The following is an 18,611-nucleotide window of genomic DNA, read 5'->3' as shown; positions in this document are numbered from 1 at the left end:
AAAACAATCTTTGTTCTATCGACATAAGTCGTTACCCTGAGAAAACAATCTTTTTTCTATCGAGATAAGTCGTTACCCTGAGAAAACAATCTTTGTTCTATCGAGATAAGTCGTTACCCTGAGAAAACAATCTTTGTTCTATCGAGATAAGTCGTTACCCTGAGAAAACAATCTTTGTTCTATCGGGATAACGAGATAATAAGTCGTTACCCTGAGAAAACAATCTTTGTTCTATCGAGATAACGAGATAATAAGTCGTTATCGAGAGAAAACAATCTTTGTTATATCAAGATAAGTCGTTACCCTGAGAAAACAATCTTTGTTCTATCGGGAAAACGAGATAAGTCGTTACCCTGAGAAAACAATCTTTGTTATGTCGAGATAACGAGATAAGTCGTTACCCTGAGAAAACAATCTTTGTTCTATCGAGATAACGAGACAAGTCGTTACCCTGAGAAAACAATCTTTGTTCTATCGAGATAACGAGATAATAAGTCGTTACCCTGAGAAAACAATCTTTGTTCTATCGAGATAAGTCGTTACCCTGAGAAAACAATCTTTGTTCTATCGAGATAATAAGTCGTTACCCTGAGAAAACAATCTTTGTTCTATCGAGATAATAAGTCGTTACCCTGAGAAAACAATCTTTGTTCTATCGAGATAACTAGATAATAAGTTGTTATCAAGAGAAAACAATCTTTGTTGTATTGAGATAATAAATTGTTACCCTGAGAAAACAATCTTTGTTCTATCGGGATAACGAGATAAGTTGTTACCCTGAGAAAACAATCTTTGTTCTATCGAGATAACGAGATAATAAGTCGTTACCCTGAGAAAACAATCTTTGTTCTATCGAGATAACGAGACAAGTCGTTACCCTGAGAAAACAATCTTTGTTCTATCGAGATAACGAGACAAGTCGTTACCCTGAGAAAACAATCTTTGTTCTATCGAGATAACGAGATAATAAGTTGTTATCAAGAGAAAACAATCTTTGTTCTATCGAGATAACGAGATAAGTTGTTACCCTGAGAAAACAATCTTTGTTCTATCGAGATAATAAGTCGTTACCCTGAGAAAACAATCTTTGTTCTATCGAGATAACTAGATAATAAGTTGTTATCAAGAGAAAACAATCTTTGTTGTATCGAGATAATAAATTGTTACCCTGAGAAAACAATCTTTGTTCTATCGGGATAACGAGATAAGTTGTTACCCTGAGAAAACAATCTTTGTTCTATCGAGATAACGAGATAAGTCGTTACCCTGAGAAAACAATCTTTGTTCTATCGAGATAACGAGATAATAAGTCGTTATCGAGAGAAAACAATCTTTGTTATATCAAGATAAGTCGTTACCCTGAGAAAACAATCTTTGTTATGTCGAGATAATAAGTTGTTACCCTGAGAAAACAATCTTTGTTCTATCGAGATAAGTCGTTACCCTGAGAAAACAATCTTTGTTCTATCGGGATAATGAGATAATAAGTTGTTACCCTGAGAAAACAATCTTTGTTATATCGAGATAATGAGTCGTTACCCTGAGAAAACAATCTTTGTTCTATCGGGATATCGAGACAAGTTGTTACCCTGAGAAAACAATCTTTGTTATATCAAGATAATAAGTTGTTACCCTGAGAAAACAATCTTTGTTATATCGAGATAACGAGATAATAAGTCGTTATCAAGAGAAAACCATCTTTGTTATATCGGGATAACGAGACAAGTCGTTACCCTGAGAAAACAATCTTTGTTCTATCGGGATAACGAGATAATAAGTTGTTACCCTGAGAAAACAATCTTTGTTCTATCGGGATAATGAGATAATAAGTTGTTACCCTGAGAAAACAATCTTTGTTATATCGAGATAACGAGATAATAAGTTGTTATCAAGAGAAAACAATCTTTGTTCTATCGAGATAATAAGTCGTTACCCTGAGAAAACAATCTTTGTTATATCGAGATAAGAAGATAATTAGTCGTTATCACAAGAAAACAGTGCATGAAAAATTAAAATCCATGGCCGTTCACGGCTTCCGTACCTTGCGATTCTAATGTAAATCTTGTTTGTTTTCCAGGCGAGGGATGAACTCTGACCGACCTGTCATCTAGTTAGCATTTAAGAGAGTATAAACAGTATAATCAATCAATCAATACATGAATGAATGAATGCTTTAGAAGATCAGATGCTATCAAATTTTGTCACAGATCTACTGTTCAGTGAAAAAAAAAAAACATTTCAGTTTTGAAATGCTCATGACAACATTCAGCAGTGCTCACTGACTTTTCAGGACACAGTGAAGGTGCCATCTGGGACAAAGTGCCTGGATGCTGCCTTGTGTTTCCCTGACTCAGATGAAGACATCCACACAGCTGTTATTCACACACATGGAGCTGGTGGAGACATCTGGTGTCTCTGGCACAGGTGCTGGCCTCAGAGGGCTTCCTGTGTCTCCGCTTCACATGCAAAGGTTTGAACCTGGGCTACAGAGTGAAGGCTTACCATGTGTGTGGCTAAGCATCTTCATTCACATAATATTTCCTTCATAGAATAGTCATTTTGTGCTACTCTAAGACTCTGTGCACACTTGTGTTTCCTCCCAAGGACTATCTAAAATCACTGCAGAGGTTTAATATCAAGCATATATTTGTTGGAGGTAAGCAGAAACAGTGGGTTTACTGTATATCACATGAAATACATACATAAATACATGAAGTATGTCTGTGTGCATATGTGAGTTTGCATCATAATAACATAACATCATATCTAACCAGTTAGCAATAAATCATGGCAAGCAGTAACAAAAAACTGATGTGACATTAGCTCAGTGTTTAATAATGTAAAAAGTCACCACATTTCCAGAAGTTAAATGAACAATACTTAATGTCAAAAAAATACTGTTGGGTGAGAATCTGAAAATGCTCTGTATTGTACATCAGGTGACATCTTGTCTCAGTATGTCCTGACCACAGGTTGGTCCATGGGAAGCCACGCTGCTACAGCTTTAGCCCGAAAGCTGAGCAATGAATTGGAGGATGCAGTGCAGGGTGTCATCTGCCTGTCGTCCCCCCTGCACCCATCAGCACAGACACACACCCATCAACAGCGGAGTGACGATCTCAGGGGGTTGCCTGAAAATGTCCCCGTGCTGTTTGTGTCAGGCGCCAAGGACAACATGTGTGACAGGGTGAGGATGGTTAGGGAGTTACAAACATACAGTACATAATGTCTGTGTGTATGTGTGTTAAATTACTTTTTATTCTTAAATTGTACTTGAATATACTAAAGTACAGCATACTGTATCCTCTGATGTTTTGTGTATCTGTATTTGTCACACTCAGTTTATTGTTTATATATCTTAGATTATTGACTTTTCTGTATCAGGACATAATCTTTCAAGAGAGATGTCGATGGTTACGTCTCACTGTTGTGATTTTTGTTTGCTGTCTTCGCTCAGGTTCTTTTCGAAGGGATAATAAAGCAAAGGAAAGCCCAAGTGGAGGTCTTGTGGATAGAAGGAGGCAGCCATGTGAAAGAAAGGTCTGAGGAGTCGGTGCTGGATGATGTGAACCTACAGGTCATCACCTGGACGGACAAGCAAGGAGCATAGATTAATATATGTTGCAAGATTGTATTTTATTTGTTTTGTTGTACTTGTTTAATAATGATTTTTAACTTTTTTTTTCACAAAATATGGTTAAGTCTTTTAATCAAGTTTGTTGACACCTTCATCATTAAACCTGTTTTGCTCATCACCTCACAGAGGAATTCTTCACCTTCAACTACTGGAGCTGCTCAAAATGACCTTCTAGATGCTGACATACTAGACATTATTACGAGACATTATTAAACACAACACATGGAGCCTGTTAGCTAACTGTGCTGTACTCAGATATTCGGCCATGTTTGAGCCCCCCATAAAGTACAGGCGAAAGATACTCACACTTTCCCTTCAAGCTCCAGTGGCGGCTCTTCTCCATTGTTTGGCTCCTCTTGATGATTTGTCCTTTCAACTGTCCATCACCTGCAAGATGAGAAAGCAGAGCAGTGGTAGTTTCATGTCTCTTTGTGCAGCTTTTGTGTGTCTTTGTGGAAGCTTTTAGTAAATTTGCAGAGGTTTGTGTGTATTTGTGGATGTTTTTTGTTCATTTGTTGAGGTTTTGACTCTCTTTGTGGACTTTCTGTGTCATTGTGGAGGTTTTTGTGTATTGTGGAAGTTTTTAGTGAATTTATGGAGGTTTTGTGGAGTTTTTGTGAGATTTTGAGTGTATCTGTCAAAGTTTTGTGTTTATTTGTGGAAGTTTTGAGTGTATTTGTGGAAGATTTTAGTGAATCTATCCAAGTTTTTGTTTATCTGTGGAGTTGTGCAATTTTTAGTCTTTTTTGGGAGAATTTGAGTGTATTTGTGGAAATTTTGTGTTCATTTGTGGAGGTTTTGAGTGTGTTTGTAAAAAGCATTTAACATGTGTATACACTGAGAGGCACAACATTAGAATCAGTGACAGATGAAATAAAAAACATTGATCATTGTGTTCCAATGCCATGTTCGGCTGTGAAACCACGAGTCCTAGCATTCATGCGGATGTCTCTTTGACAGACACCAGTCACCCAAACACAGCTGCAGACCAAGTACACCCCCTCATGGCAGCAGCACTCCTTGATGGCAGTGCCCCCCCAGCAGGACAACGCGCCTGCAACACTGCAAAAACTGCTCAGGAACGACCCGAGGAATGTGGGAAAGAGCTCAAAGTGTCAACCTGGCCTCCAGATTACCCAGATCTCAATCCAACTGAGCTTCCACTGGATGCAGTCTGAGCCAAGAACAATCCATGGGGGCCACCAACATGGATGGGAGTTGGTTCTGGCAGCATCCTATAGGTGCTCAATTGGATTGGGATCTGGAGAATGAGGAAGCAAGTTTGACACCTTGGGTTCGTTGCCATGAGGGAGTCCAGTTGATGTGCAACTCAGACTTTCCTTTTCCTTTCCTGTTGTACACTTTCCTTTTGGGTTTGCTGCACTGTTGTCCTGTTTGCCTTTTGGGTTTGTTGCACTGCTTTACACTTTCCTTGGGGGTTTGATGCACTGTTGTCCTGTTGTACACTTTCCTTTTGGGTTTGCTGCACTGTTGTCTTGTAGTAAGCTTTCCTTTTGGTTTATTGCATTGTTATACGCTTTCCGTTTGGGTCTGTTAAACTGCTGTCCTGTTGTACACTTTCCTTTTGGGTTTGCTGCAGTGTTGTGCAGTTTGCCTTTTGGGTTTGCTGCACTGCTTTACACTTTCCTTGTGGGTTTCTAGCACTGTTGTCCTGTTGTGCGTTTTCCTTTTGGTTTACTGCATTGTTATACACATTCCTTTTGGATCTGTAGAACTTGTGTCCTGTTGTATGCTTTCCTTTTGGGTTTGCTGCACTGTTGTCCTGTTGTGCGCCTTCCTTTTAGTTTACTGCATTGTTATACGCGTTCCTTTTGGGGCTGTTGAAATGTTGTATGCTTTCCTTTTGGGTTTGCTGCAGAGCTCAAGGTGTCAACCTGGCCTCCAGATTCCCCAGATCTCAATCCAACTGAGCTTCCACTGCATGCAGTCTGAGCCAAGAACAATCCATGGGGGCCACCAACATGGATGGGAGTTGGTTCTGGCGGCATCCTATAGATGCTCAATTGGTTTGTGATCTGGAGAATGAGGAAGCAAGTTTGACACCTTGGGTTCGTTGCCATGAGGGAGTCCAGTTGATGTGCAACTCAGACTTTCCTTTTCCTTTCCTGTTGTACACTTTCCTTTTGGGTTTGCTGCACTGTTGTCCTGTTTGCCTTTTGGGTTTGTTGCACTGCTTTACACTTTCCTTGGGGGTTTGATGCACTGTTGTCCTGTTGTACACTTTCCTTTTGGGTTTGCTGCAGTGTTGTGCAGTTTGCCTTTTGGGCTTGCTGCACTGCTTTACACTTTCATTTTGGGTTTGTTGCACTGTTGCACACTTTCCTTTTGGGTTTGCTGCACTGTCTTCAACAATTTGTGAATGAGATTCAACTATTCTCCAGAATCATACTCATATTTATAATTTATTAATAACAATACGCTGCCCGTACCATTTATAATTAGACTGTTGTTTTTACCATACTATTTCTGCTCTGGCTCTTCCTCTTACCTTTTTCATTATTTTGTTTATTTTTTATTCTGATTCTGATCACTTACTTACTGTACTGTACTCACTCGTGTACATACAACAATCACCATATTATTAAAACTAATGACAGGTAAAATAAATAACATTGATTATTGTGTTCCAATGCCATGTTTGGCATTCTCTTTGACAGTGTAGATATACATGTTAAATAAAATATGATTATATCATTTATATTATATATATAATTGAGATCAAATGAATGCAGCCACTCTAAACAGACATACAGTTAATATTATTTAATCTTTTTTTTTTTTTTTAAAAAGACAAACAGAAAAAGAGGGAGAGAGACTAGTGTCCCACCAGTGACACTGTACTGGCTTCTGCCAACCAAAACTGTCGGTATTCAACGACCTGTGAGTGAGACTCGACTGTCCTCTAGAATCATTTACCGATCCTAGAGCATTAATGAACAGCAACTGAAAAATCTCACACTTTCTGCCTTTAATTTTTGCATCTCCATTGCACTGACCTTGTTGGACCAGCAGTCTCACACTTTCCCTTCAGGCTCCTGTGGCGGCCCCTCTCCATTGTTTGGCTCATTTTGTTCGTCTTGGTGATTCGTTCTGTCAACCATCCATCACCTGCAAGATGAGAAAGAAGAGCAGTGGTAGTTTCACGTCTCTTTGTGCAGGTTTTGTGCATATTTGTGAATTTTTTTGTGAATTTGTGGAGGTTTGAGTATGGAGGTTTGTAGAGGTTTTTTGTGTCATTGTGGGGGTTTTGTGCATCATTGTGGAGATTTTGTGTGTATTTTGTGAATTTGTGGAGTTTTTTGTGTATTTATGGTTATTTTGTGTGTCATAATGATTAAGTTTTTTAGTCTTTTTTGGGAGATTTTGAGTGTATTTGTGGAAGTTTTGTGTTTATTTGTGGAGATTTTGAGTGTATTTGTGGAGGTTTTGAGTGTATTTGTGGAAGTTTTGTGTTTATTTGTGGAGGTTTTGAGTGTATCTGTAAAAAGCCACAACATTAGAACCAGTGACAGGTGAAATACACAAACAGGTGTTTGTTTTTAGAGGTGTTATGTGTTTGTGGAGGTTTTGTGTTTGTTTTTAGAGGGTTTGTGTTTGTTTTTAGAGGTTTTGTATGTGTTTGTGGAGATTTTGTGTTTGTTTTTAGAGGTTTTGTATGTGTTTGTGTGTTTGTTTTTACAGGTTTTGTGTGTTTGTTTTTACAGGTTTTGTGTGTGTTTGTGTGTTTGTTTATAGAGGTTTTATGTGTTTGTTTTTACAGGTTTTGTTTTTGTGGCAGTTGTTTGTCCTCCACAAAGAGACGTGGGTCTATTTTTGTTGAGTCTACTTAGTCCCTACCTCAGTTGTATTTAACCTGAAATCACTTTTCATAATTTGTTTAAATTGAGTTTTAAGTTAACTTAATGGGAAGTAAATCTGAACATTTACATTGGTGTAAAATTTTGAGCTACATGTACTGTTCTTAAGTACATTTCTATTTTCACAACTTTTAACTGATTTACAATGAATATTTTCACCGCACATTATTTAACAGCTTACATTTTACAACATTATTTATATACTACTACTCTGATTCTGATCACTTACTGATCTCAACTATGAAATATTTAATTTGTGTATAACGATCTGCCAAAAGATTGAAACCAATGACAGGTGAAATGAATAACATTGATCATCTTGTGACAATGCCATGTTCTGTTGGGAAACCTTGAGTCCCAGCATTTACATGGACGCCTGTTTGAGAAGCACCGCTCACCCAAATTCCGCTGCAGACCAAGTGCGGCCGCTCATGTCAAAGTCACTCCTCAACGGCAGTGGCCGCCCAGCAGGACAATGCAGCCGCATCACTGCAAAAAGTGCTCAGGAACAACCCGGGGAACATGACAGAGAGCTCAAAGTGTCAACCCGGCCTCTGAATTCCCCAGATCTCAAACCAGCTGAACGTCCATTTGATGTACCATGAGCCGAGAACCATCCATGGGGGCCCCAACATGGATGGTAATTGGCTCTGGTGCATCCCACAGATGGTCAACTGGAGTGGGATCTGAGGAATTCAAAGGCCAGTTCAACGCCTTGAGTTCGTCGTCAGGTTCATCGGACCATTCCTGAGCCATTTCTGCGGTGTTGCAGGTGCACTGACCTGCAGGGGGGGCACTGCCATCAAGGAGTGCTGTTGCCATGAGGGGGGCGTCCACATAAATGCCAGGACTCAAGAGTTTCCTGCAGAACATCTGATTGTAACAAGATGATAAATGCTCATTTCACCTATTAGTGTTTCAATGTTTTGGCTGATTGTGTATATACATGTAAAATACTTCATATAAAGAGATCAGTAACATGCATTCAGGTACTCTTCTTGAGTATTTCTATTTTCAGTTTTCACTGATTTAAAATTAATGTTTTCACTGCACATTATATAACAACTTACATTTTACAACCTCACTTAGTTAACAGTTATTTTGCAGATTGATATAATTAATAAAAAATATTAACTGATCAAACATAATGTCTTATCATATATTAACGCACATACCCTTAAAGCAGTTTCAGAGAAAGTTTGATTTTTGAGGAACCTGGGAAAGTGCTCAAGGTGTCAACATGTGTACACACTGAGAGACAGTGTTGTGCAGTTTGACTCTGAGGTTTGCTGCACTGCTTTACACTGTCCTTGTGGGTTTCTAGCGCTGTTGTCCTGTTGTACGCTTTCCCTTTGGGTTTGCTGCACTATTGTCCTGTTGTATGGCTTCCTTTTGGTTTACTGCATTGTTATACGCTTTCTTTTGGGTCTGTTGCACTTGTGTACTGTTGTACGCTCTCCTTTTGGGTTTGCTGCAGTGTTGTGCAGTATGCCTTTTGGGTTTGCTGCACTGCTTTACACTTTCCTTGTGGGTTTCTAGCACTGTTGTCCTGTTGTACCTGTCGACCTGGCCTCCAGATTCCCCAGATCTAAATCCAACTGAGCTTCCACTGGATGCAGTCTGAGCCAAGAACAATCCATGGGGGCCACCAACATGAATGGGAGTTGGTTCTGGCGGCATCCTATAGATGCTCTATTGGATTGGGATCTGGAGAATGAGGAAGCAAGTTTGACACCTTGGGTTCTTTGCCATGAGGGAGTCCAGTTGATCTGCAACTCACACGTTCCTTTTGGGTTTGCTGCACTGCTTTACACTTTCCTTTTGGCTTTGTTGCAGTGTTGTCCTACTAGACGCTTTGCTTTTGGGTTTCCTGCAGTGCTGTGCAGTTTGCCTTTTGGGATTGCTGCACTACTTAACACTTTCCTTTTGTGTCTGATGAACTGTTGTCCTGTTGTAAGCTTTCCTTTTTGGGTTTGCGGCAGTATTGTGCAGTTTGCCTTTTGGGTTTGCTGCACTGCCTTACACTTTCCTTGTGGGTTTCTAGCACTGTTGTCCTGTTGTATGCTTTCCTTTTGGCTTTGCTGCAGTGTTGTACAGTTTGCCTTTGAGGGTTGCTGCACTGCTTTACACTTTCCTTGTGGGTTTCTAGCCCTGTTGTCTTGTTATACGCTTTCCCTTTGGGTTTGCTGCAGTGTTGTGCAGTTTGCCTTTTGGGTTTGCTGCACTGCTTTACACTTTCCTTATGGGTTTCTAGCACTGTTGTCCTGTTGTACACTTTCCTTGTGGGTTTGCTGCACTATTGTCCTGTCGTACGCCTTCCTTTTGGTTTATAGCATTGTGATACGCTTTCCTTTTGGGTCTGTTGCACTTTTGTGCTGTTGTACGCTCTCCTTTTGGGTTTGCTGCAGTGTTGTGCAGTATGCCTTTTGGGTTTGCTGCACTGCTTTACACTTTCCTTGTGGGTTTCTAGCACTGTTGTCCTGTTGTACCTGTCAACCTGGCCTCCAGATTCCCCAGATCTAAATCCAACTGAGCTTCCACTGGATGCAGTCTGAGCCAAGAACAATCCATGGGGGCCACCAACATGGATGGGAGTTGGTTCTGGCGGCATCCTATAGATGCTCAATTCGATTGGGATCTGGAGAATGAGGAAGCAAGTTTGACACCTTGGGTTCTTTGCCATGAGGGAGTCCAGTTGATGTGCAACTCACACTTTCCTTTTGGGTTTGCTGCACTGCTTTACATGTTCCTTTTGGGTTTGTTGCAGTGTTGTCCTGCTATACGCTTTGCTTTTGGGTTTCCTGCAGTGCTGTGCAGTTTGCCTTTTGGGATTGCTGCACTACTTAACACTTTCCTTTTGTGTCTGATGAACTGTTGTCCTGTTGTAAGCTTTCCTTTTTGGGTTTGCGGCAGTATTGTGCAGTTTGCCTTTTGGGTTTGCTGCACTGCCTTACACTTTCCTTGTGGGTTTCTAGCACTGTTGTCCTGTTGTATGCTTTCCTTTTGGCTTTGCGGCAGTATTGTGCAGTTTGCCTTTTGGGTTTGCTGCACTGCTTTACACTTTCCTTATGGGTTTCTAGCACTGTTGTCTTGTTATACACTTTCCTTGTGGGTTTGCTGCACTATTGTCCTGTCGTACGCCTTCCTTTTGGTTTATAGCATTGTGATACGCTTTCCTTTTGGGTCTGTTGCACTTTTGTACTGTTGTACGCTTTCCTTTTGGGTTTGCTGCAGGGTTGTGCAGTTTGCCTTTTGGCTTTGCTGCACCGCTTTACACTTTCCTTGTGGGTTTCTAGGACTGTTGTCCTGTTATACGCTTTCCTTTTGGCTTTGCTGCAGTGTTGTGCAGTTTACCTTTGAGGTTTGCTGCACTGCTTTACACTTTCCTTATGGGTTTATAGCACTGTTATCCTGTTGTACACTTCCCTTGTGGGTTTGCTGCACTATTGTCCTGTCGTAGGCCTTCCTTTTGGTTTATAGCATTGTGATACGCTTTCCTTTTGGGTCTGTTGCACTTTTGTGCTGTTGTACGCTCTCCTTTTGGGTTTGCTGCAGTGTTGTGCAGTATGCCTTTTGGGTTTGCTGCACTGCTTTACACTTTCCTTGTGGGTTTCTAGCACTGTTGTCCTGTTGTACCTGTCAACCTGGCCTCCAGATTCCCCAGATCTAAATCCAACTGAGCTTCCACTGGATGCAGTCTGAGCCAAGAACAATCCATGGGGGCCACCAACATGGATGGGAGTTGGTTCTGGCGGCATCCTATAGATGCTCAATTCGATTGGGATCTGGAGAATGAGGAAGCAAGTTTGACACCTTGGGTTCTTTGCCATGAGGGAGTCCAGTTGATGTGCAACTCACACTTTCCTTTTGGGTTTGCTGCACTGCTTTACATGTTCCTTTTGGGTTTGTTGCAGTGTTGTCCTGCTATACGCTTTGCTTTTGGGTTTCCTGCAGTGCTGTGCAGTTTGCCTTTTGGGATTGCTGCACTACTTAACACTTTCCTTTTGTGTCTGATGAACTGTGGTCCTGTTGTAAGCTTTCCTTTTTGGGTTTGCGGCAGTATTGTGCAGTTTGCCTTTTGGGTTTGCTGCACTGCTTTACACTTTCCTTGTGGGTTTCTAGCACTGTTGTCCTGTTGTATGCTTTCCTTTTGGCTTTGCTGCAGTGTTGTACAGTTTGCCTTTGAGGTTTGCTGCACTGCTTTACGCTTTCCTCGTGGGTTTCTAGCACTGTTGTCCTGTTGTATGCTTTATTTTTGGGTTTGCTGCACTGTTGTCCTGTTGCACGCCTTCCTTTTGGGTTTGTTGCAGAGCTCAAGGTGTCAACCTGGCCTCCAGATTCCCCAGATCTCAATCCAACTGAGTGTCCACTGGATGCAGTCCGAGCCAAGAACAATCCATGGGGGCCACCAACATGGATGGGAGTTGGTTCTGGCAGCATCCTATAGATGCTCAATTGGATTGGGATCTGGAGAATGAGGAAGCAATTTTGACACCTTGGGTTCCTTGCCATGAGGGAGTCCAGCTGATCTGCAACTCACACTTTCCTTTTGGGTTTGCTGCACTGCTTTGCACTTTCCTTTTGGGTTTGTTGCAGTGTTGTGCTGTTTGCCTTTTGGGTTTGCTGCACTGCATTACACTTTCCTTGTGGGTTTCGAGTTGCACTGGTGCAACTGTGTACTGTTGTACGCATTCCCTATTGGGTTAGTTGCACTGCTGTCCTGTCGTATGCTTTCCTTTCGGCTTACTGCATTGTTATACGCTTTCCTTTTGGGTCTGTTGCACTGTTGTACACTTTCCTTTTGTGTTTGTTGCAGTGTTGTCCTGTTGTAAGCTTTCCTTTTGGTTTAATGCATTGTTATAGGCTTTCCTTTTGGGTCTGTTGCACTGGTGTACTGTTGTACGCTTTCCTTTTGGGTATGCTGCACTGTTTTGCAGTTTGCCTTTTGGGTTTGTTGTACTGCTTTACCCTTTCCTTGTGTGTTTTCTAGCACTGCTGTCCTGTCATATGCTTTCCTTTCGGCTTACTGCATTGTTATACGCTTTCCTTTTGGGTCTGTTGCACTGTTGTACACTTTCCTTTTGTGTTTGTTGCAGTATTGTCCTGTTGTAAGCTTTCCTTTTGGTTTAATGCATTGTTATAGGCTTTCCTTTTGGGTCTGTTGCACTGGTGTACTGTTGTACGCTTTCCTTTTGGGTATGCTGCACTGTTGTGCAGTTTGCCTTTTGGGTTTGTTGTACTGCTTTACCCTTTCCTTGTGTGTTTTCTAGCACTGTTGTCCTGTTGTACGCTTTCCTTTTGGGTTTGCTGCACTGTTTTAAATTGCCAGCATTCAACAATTTGTGAATGTGATTGAAGTATTCTCCAGAATCATAGTCATATTTATTATCTATTCATAACAATGCACTACAATACACAGTTTATATTATTTATTTATTTATTTATTTATTTTTCTTAACAAGACAAACAGAAAAAGAGGGAGAGAGACTAGTATCCCACCAGTGACACTGAACTGGCTTCTGCCAACCAAAACTGTCGGTATTCAACGACCTGTGAGTGAGACTCGACTGTCCTCTAGAATCATTTACCGATCCTAGAGCATTAATGAACAGCAACTGAAAAATCTCACACTTTCTGCCTTTAATTTTTGCATCTACATTGCACTGACCTTGTTGGACCAGGAGTCTCACACTTTCCCTTCAGGCTCCTGTGGCGGCCCCTCTCCATTGTTTGGCTCGTTTTGTTCGTCTCGGTGATTCGTTCTGTCAACCATCTATCACCTGCAGGATGAGAAAGAAGAGCAGTGGTAGTTTCACGTCTCTTTGTGCAGGTTTTGTGCATATTTGTGCATTTTTTTGTGAATTTGTGGAAGTTTGAGTATGGAGGTTTGTAGAGGTTTTCTGTGTCATTGTGGGGGTTTTGTGCATCATTGTGGAGATTTTTTGTGTAATTTGTGAATTTGTGAAGTTCTGTGGAGTTTTTTGTGTATTTATGGTTATTTTGTGTGTCATAATGATTAAGTTTTTTAGTCTTTTTTGGGAGATTTTGAGTGTATTTGTGGAAGTTTTGTGTCTATTTGTGGAGATTTTGAGTGTATTTGTGGAAGTTTTGTGTTTATTTGTGGAGATTTTGAGTGTATTTGTGGAAGTTTTGTGTTTATTTGTGGAGGTTTTGAGTGTATTTGTGGAAGTTTTGTGTTTATTTGTGGAGGTTTTGAGTGTATCTGTAAAAAGCATTTAACATGTGTATACACTGAGAGCCACAACATTAGAACCAGTGACAGGTGAAATACACAAACAGGTGTTTGTTTTTAGAGGTTGTGTGTGTGTTTGTGGAGGTTTTGTGTTTGTTTTTAGAGGTTTTGTGTTTGTTTTTAGAGGTTTTGTGTTTGTTTTTAGAGGTTTGGTGTGTGTTTGTGGAGGTTTTGTGTCTGTTTTTAGAGGTTTCGTGTGTTTGTTTTTACAGGTTTTATTTTTGTGGCAGTTGTTTGTCCTCCACAAAGAGACGTGGGTCTATTTTTGTTGAGTCTACTTAGTCCCTACCTCAGTTGTATTTAACCTGAAATCATTTTTCATAATTTGTTTAAATTGAGTTTTAAGTTAACTTAATGGGAAGTAAATCTGAACATTTACATTGGTGTAAAATCTTGAGCTACATGTACTATTCTTGAGTAGATTTCTATTTTCACAACTTTTAACTGATTTACAATGAATATTTTCACCGCACATTATTTAACAGCTTACATTTTACAACAATATTCATATACTACTACTCTGATTCTGATCACTTACTGATCTCATCTATTAAATATTTAATATGTATACAACGATCTGCCAAAAGATTAAAACCAATGACAGGTGAAATGAATAACATTGATCATCTTGTGACAATGCCATGTTCTGTTAGGAAACCTTGAGTCCCAGCATTTACATGGACGCCTGTTTGAGAAGCACCGCTCACCCAAATTCCGCTGCAGACCAAGTGCGGCCGCTCATGTCAAAGACACTCCTCAACGGCAGTGGCCGCCCAGCAGGACAATGCAGCCGCATCACTGCAAAAAGTGCTCAGGAACAACCCGGGGAACATGACAGAGAGCTCAAAGTGTCAACCCGGCCTCTGAATTCCCCAGATCTCAAACCAGCTGAACGTCCATTTGATGTACCATGAGCCGAGAACCATCCATGGGGGCCCCAACATGAATGGTAATTGGCTCTGGTGCATCCCACAGATGGTCAACTGGAGTGGGCTCTGAGGAATTCAAAGGCCAGTTCAACGCCTTGAGTTCGTCGTCAGGTTCATCGGACCATTCCTGAGCCATTTCTGCGGTGTTGCAGGTGCACTGACCTGCAGGGGGGGCACTGCCATCAAGGAGTGCTGTTGCCATGAGGGGGCGTCCACATAAATGCCAGGACTCAAGAGTTTCCTGCAGAACATCTGATTGTAACAAGATGATAAATGCTCATTTCACCTATTAGTGTTTCAATGTTTTGGCTGATTGTGTATATACATGTAAAATACTTAATATAAAGAGATCAATAACATGCATTCAGGTACTCTTCTTGAATATTTCTATTTTCAGTTTTCACTGATTTAGAATGAATGTTTTCACTGCACATTATATAACAACTTACATTTTACAACCACACTTAGTTAACCGTTATTTTGCAGATTGATATAATTAATAAAAAATATTAACTGATCAAACATGATGTATTATCATATATTAACGCACATACCCTTAAAGTAGTTTCAGAGAAAGTTTGATTTTTGAGGAACCCGGGAAAGTGCTCAAGGTGTCAACATGTTTACACACTGAGAGACACAACATTAGAACCAGTGAGAGGTGAAATAATAACATGGATGATTTTGTTCCAATGTCATGTTCGGCTGTGAAGCCATGAGTCCTAGCATTCATGTGGATGTCTCTTTGACAGACACCAGTCACCCAAACACAGATGCAGACCAAGTACACCCCCTCATGGCAGCAGCACTCCTTAATGGCAGTGCCCCCCCAGCAGGACAACGCGCCTGCAACACTGCAAAAACTGCTCAGGAACGACCCGAGGAACGTGGGAAAGAGCTCAAGGTGTCAACCTGGCCTCCAGATTCCCCAGATCTCAATCCACCTGAGCTTCCACTGGATGCAGTCTGAGCCAAGAACAATCCATGGGGGCCCCAACATGGATGGGAGTTGGTTCTGGCGCATCCGATGGATGCTCAACTGGATTGGGATCTGGAGAATGAGGGGGCCAGTTTGAAACCTTGGGTTCTTTGCCATGAGGGGGTGTAGTTGGTCTGAACGGTGTTTGGGTGGATGGTGTTTGTCAAAGAGGCTCCACAGAAATGACAGAACTCAAAGTTTCCCAGCAGAACATTTGATTGTAACAAGATGATCAATGCTCACTTCACTTGTCAGCTGTTTTAATATTGTGGCTGAACAGTGTAGATATACATGTTAAACACTTTTCATATTTTGCATAAATTGAGTTTTTATTTTATTAGTTATGTGATTACTATATCAGTTACTATATTATTCACACTTTCACCACACTTTGTCTAACTAGATACTTTGCAGATTCATATAATCAATATTAAACATTCTGTTTGATTATAGATTAAATTATCCAGCATTAAAAGCAGAAAGTTGACACCTTAGAAGAAATGTGAGACAAGCAAGTGTCCTGCATTATGGAGGACAATTATTAATCAATTGATTAATTGTGTGACGGTTTACTCATGAAGCAATTCTGTACAAAGACAGCTGATTTTTTTTGAGTCTCATTCTCAGATCGTCAAATAACGCACTTTGTGGACTATTTTATATATATATATATATATATATATATATATATATATATATATATATATATATATATATACACACACACACACACATATACATAGTTTTGTGTTTATCCACTAGCTAGCGGGTTTTGAGGTGGGGCCTAACTCTGCTCTGGATGATCGGGTCACACAAGCCTGATAACCAGGTTTGTCGAGCAGACTACAAACAACTGGATAGCTGTTACTGAACTTTTGTGCCTACAACTCTACGGTGGTTAACAGGTTGTCCTCGCTTACTGCGCTCAACATTGTTTAGCTAACACTGTTTAGCTAAGCCAGAAAAGCTTTATACCACGATGTTCGATGTATAACCTTCAATACACTCAGAAGGACGCAGACCGACTAACAACCGATAAAACTGTTTGTAGCTATCAGAATCAGAAATCCTGTAACGTCCCGCAGACGGGGAAATGTGCTTGTCGCAACAGCGTCAGAATGTTACGAGAACAAGAGAAATAGTAAAATAGACGATATAAAATAGAAAATATAATTAAAAAGGAAATAAAATAGAATCAAATTGACGTATATATTTACATGGTATAGTGCAAGAATGAACAGCAAATATTTATATACAGATTTTAAATATAGATAATAAATATAGGTGTTGTTCGCAAGACAACAACTCCAAAGGCTTCATACAGCTTATCTAGCACTCTCTGAACGCACGTTTGCGTGCTCGATCGGAGAGGTACCTGAACTGAAAACAATCCTTCACTACACTCAGAAAAACGCAGACAAACAAACAACCGCTCAAACTGTTTGTAGCAATCAGTTTGCTGCACTTCTACCATTAACAATCGGATCCTTATTAGTGGTCTGCTGGGCAGTGAGGCCGAGGGCCCTTTAACAGCTTTGTAATGATCTCTGCATGGTTTTATCAAGCAGGATGCTGTTGCACACAGTTGCAAAGAAAATGAATTCCTGCAATTGTTTTAATTTAGTTTTATCGAAGAGGTTCAACATTATCTTCAAGGCAAAGGCATCGCGCCCATACACACTGAACTCGCCAGGGAAATCGTCATGGACAGATGAGGGCAGAGATCCAAGCCGCTTTAGTGGCGTCAGGCTAGCTTCTACCGTGGCCCTGAGCATGTCCCTAGCCAGGCCGAGGCCCAAGCTAAACAGCGCACACTTTGGGCACGCTTCTACCATACCATAGGTGTCTGAACATGAGGGACCTGTAAGTTGGCGGGATCGCACAAGGGCTCGTAAGATACGCTATTACCAATACCAGCAACTGATCAAAGGCCTGACTACTGCCATTCATGGAAAACACTGCTTACAGCTCCGATGGACAGCACTCGGGCATTTGCCATTGAAGATAGCTGAAGTCCTGTCAAGTTAACCTTTATTTTACAATGATAGAACTTATAACTTACAAACACAAGGTTTGCCTGGCAGACCACTAATAACTGGATTACCTAACTTTTGTCCCTAAAGTCACATCGCTTTGGAGGCACGAGGCCTCCAAAACAACGCGTCTCCGCTCAGTGCTGCTGTTGTTGTAGCTCTCAATTCGCTTCACGTCTACTAGAGGTGGGAATCTCTTGGCACCTCACGATTCGATTCGATTACGAACCGATTCTCAATGCAGCAATTTTTTGTATGTATATTTTCATGCATGATTTAAAATAATAATAAGAATAATAAAAATAGGAATAATAAGAATAATAATAACAACAAAATAATAACAATGAGAAGAATAATAAGAAGTGTAATAATAATAATGATAAAAATAGAAATAATAAGAATAATAATAACAAAACAATAATAATAATAATAAGAAGTGTAATAATAATAATGATAAAAATAGGAATAATAAGAATAATAATAACAATACAATAATAATAATAATAATAATAATAAGTATAATAATAATAATAAAAATAGGAATTATAATAATAATAACAACAACAACAACAATAAAAATAATCATAATGATAATAATAATAATAATGAGAGTAAGAATAAGAATAATAAAATAATAATATTAATAAGATGAAAAAGTATAATAATAAGAATAAGAAAATAAGAATAACAAAAACACCAACAACAATAAGAATAATAAGAACTGTACTGTCTTCTGCCAGCCAAAACTGTCGGTATTCAACGACCTGTGAGTGAGACTCGACTGTCCTCTAGAATCATTTACCGATCCTAGAGCATTAATGAACAGCAACTGAAAAATCTCACACTTTCTGCCTTTAATTTTTGCATCTCCATTGCACTGACCTTGTTGGACCAGGAGTCTC

The 18,611-nt window shown here is 40.1% G+C and overlaps 1 protein-coding gene across 1 annotated transcript; it reads left to right on the top strand.

Moving 5' to 3' along the window:
- Positions 1-2,084: 2,084 nt before the first annotated feature.
- LOC119017024 (testis-expressed protein 30-like) lies at positions 2,085-3,581 on the top strand. The gene is made up of 4 exons (XM_037093412.1): positions 2,085-2,110; positions 2,373-2,505; positions 2,605-2,656; positions 2,910-3,581. The coding sequence occupies exons 1-4, from the start codon at positions 2,085-2,087 to the stop codon at positions 3,224-3,226; spliced, it is 528 nt and encodes a 175-aa protein (XP_036949307.1). The 3' UTR covers positions 3,227-3,581.
- Positions 3,582-18,611: the final 15,030 nt, after the last annotated feature.

Source organism: Acanthopagrus latus, chromosome 3, assembly GCF_904848185.1.
Source record: "Acanthopagrus latus isolate v.2019 chromosome 3, fAcaLat1.1, whole genome shotgun sequence".
Classification (NCBI taxonomy): domain Eukaryota; kingdom Metazoa; phylum Chordata; class Actinopteri; order Spariformes; family Sparidae; genus Acanthopagrus; species Acanthopagrus latus.
The sequence above is the reverse complement of the archived record's forward strand: the minus strand, read 5'-3'. Positions and strand labels throughout refer to the sequence as shown.

What these genes read in the sequence shown, in the direction of transcription:
- LOC119017024 (XM_037093412.1), top strand. Translation starts at nt 2,085, where the DNA reads ATGAACTCTGACCGACCTGTCATCTA. An exon ending in TCTGACCGACCTGTCATCTA is followed by an intron (nt 2,111 to 2,372) that starts GTTAGCATTTAA and finishes ACATCCACACAG; the next exon opens with CTGTTATTCACACACATGGA. An exon ending in ACAGAGTGAAGGCTTACCAT is followed by an intron (nt 2,506 to 2,604) that starts GTGTGTGGCTAA and finishes TTTCCTCCCAAG; the next exon opens with GACTATCTAAAATCACTGCA.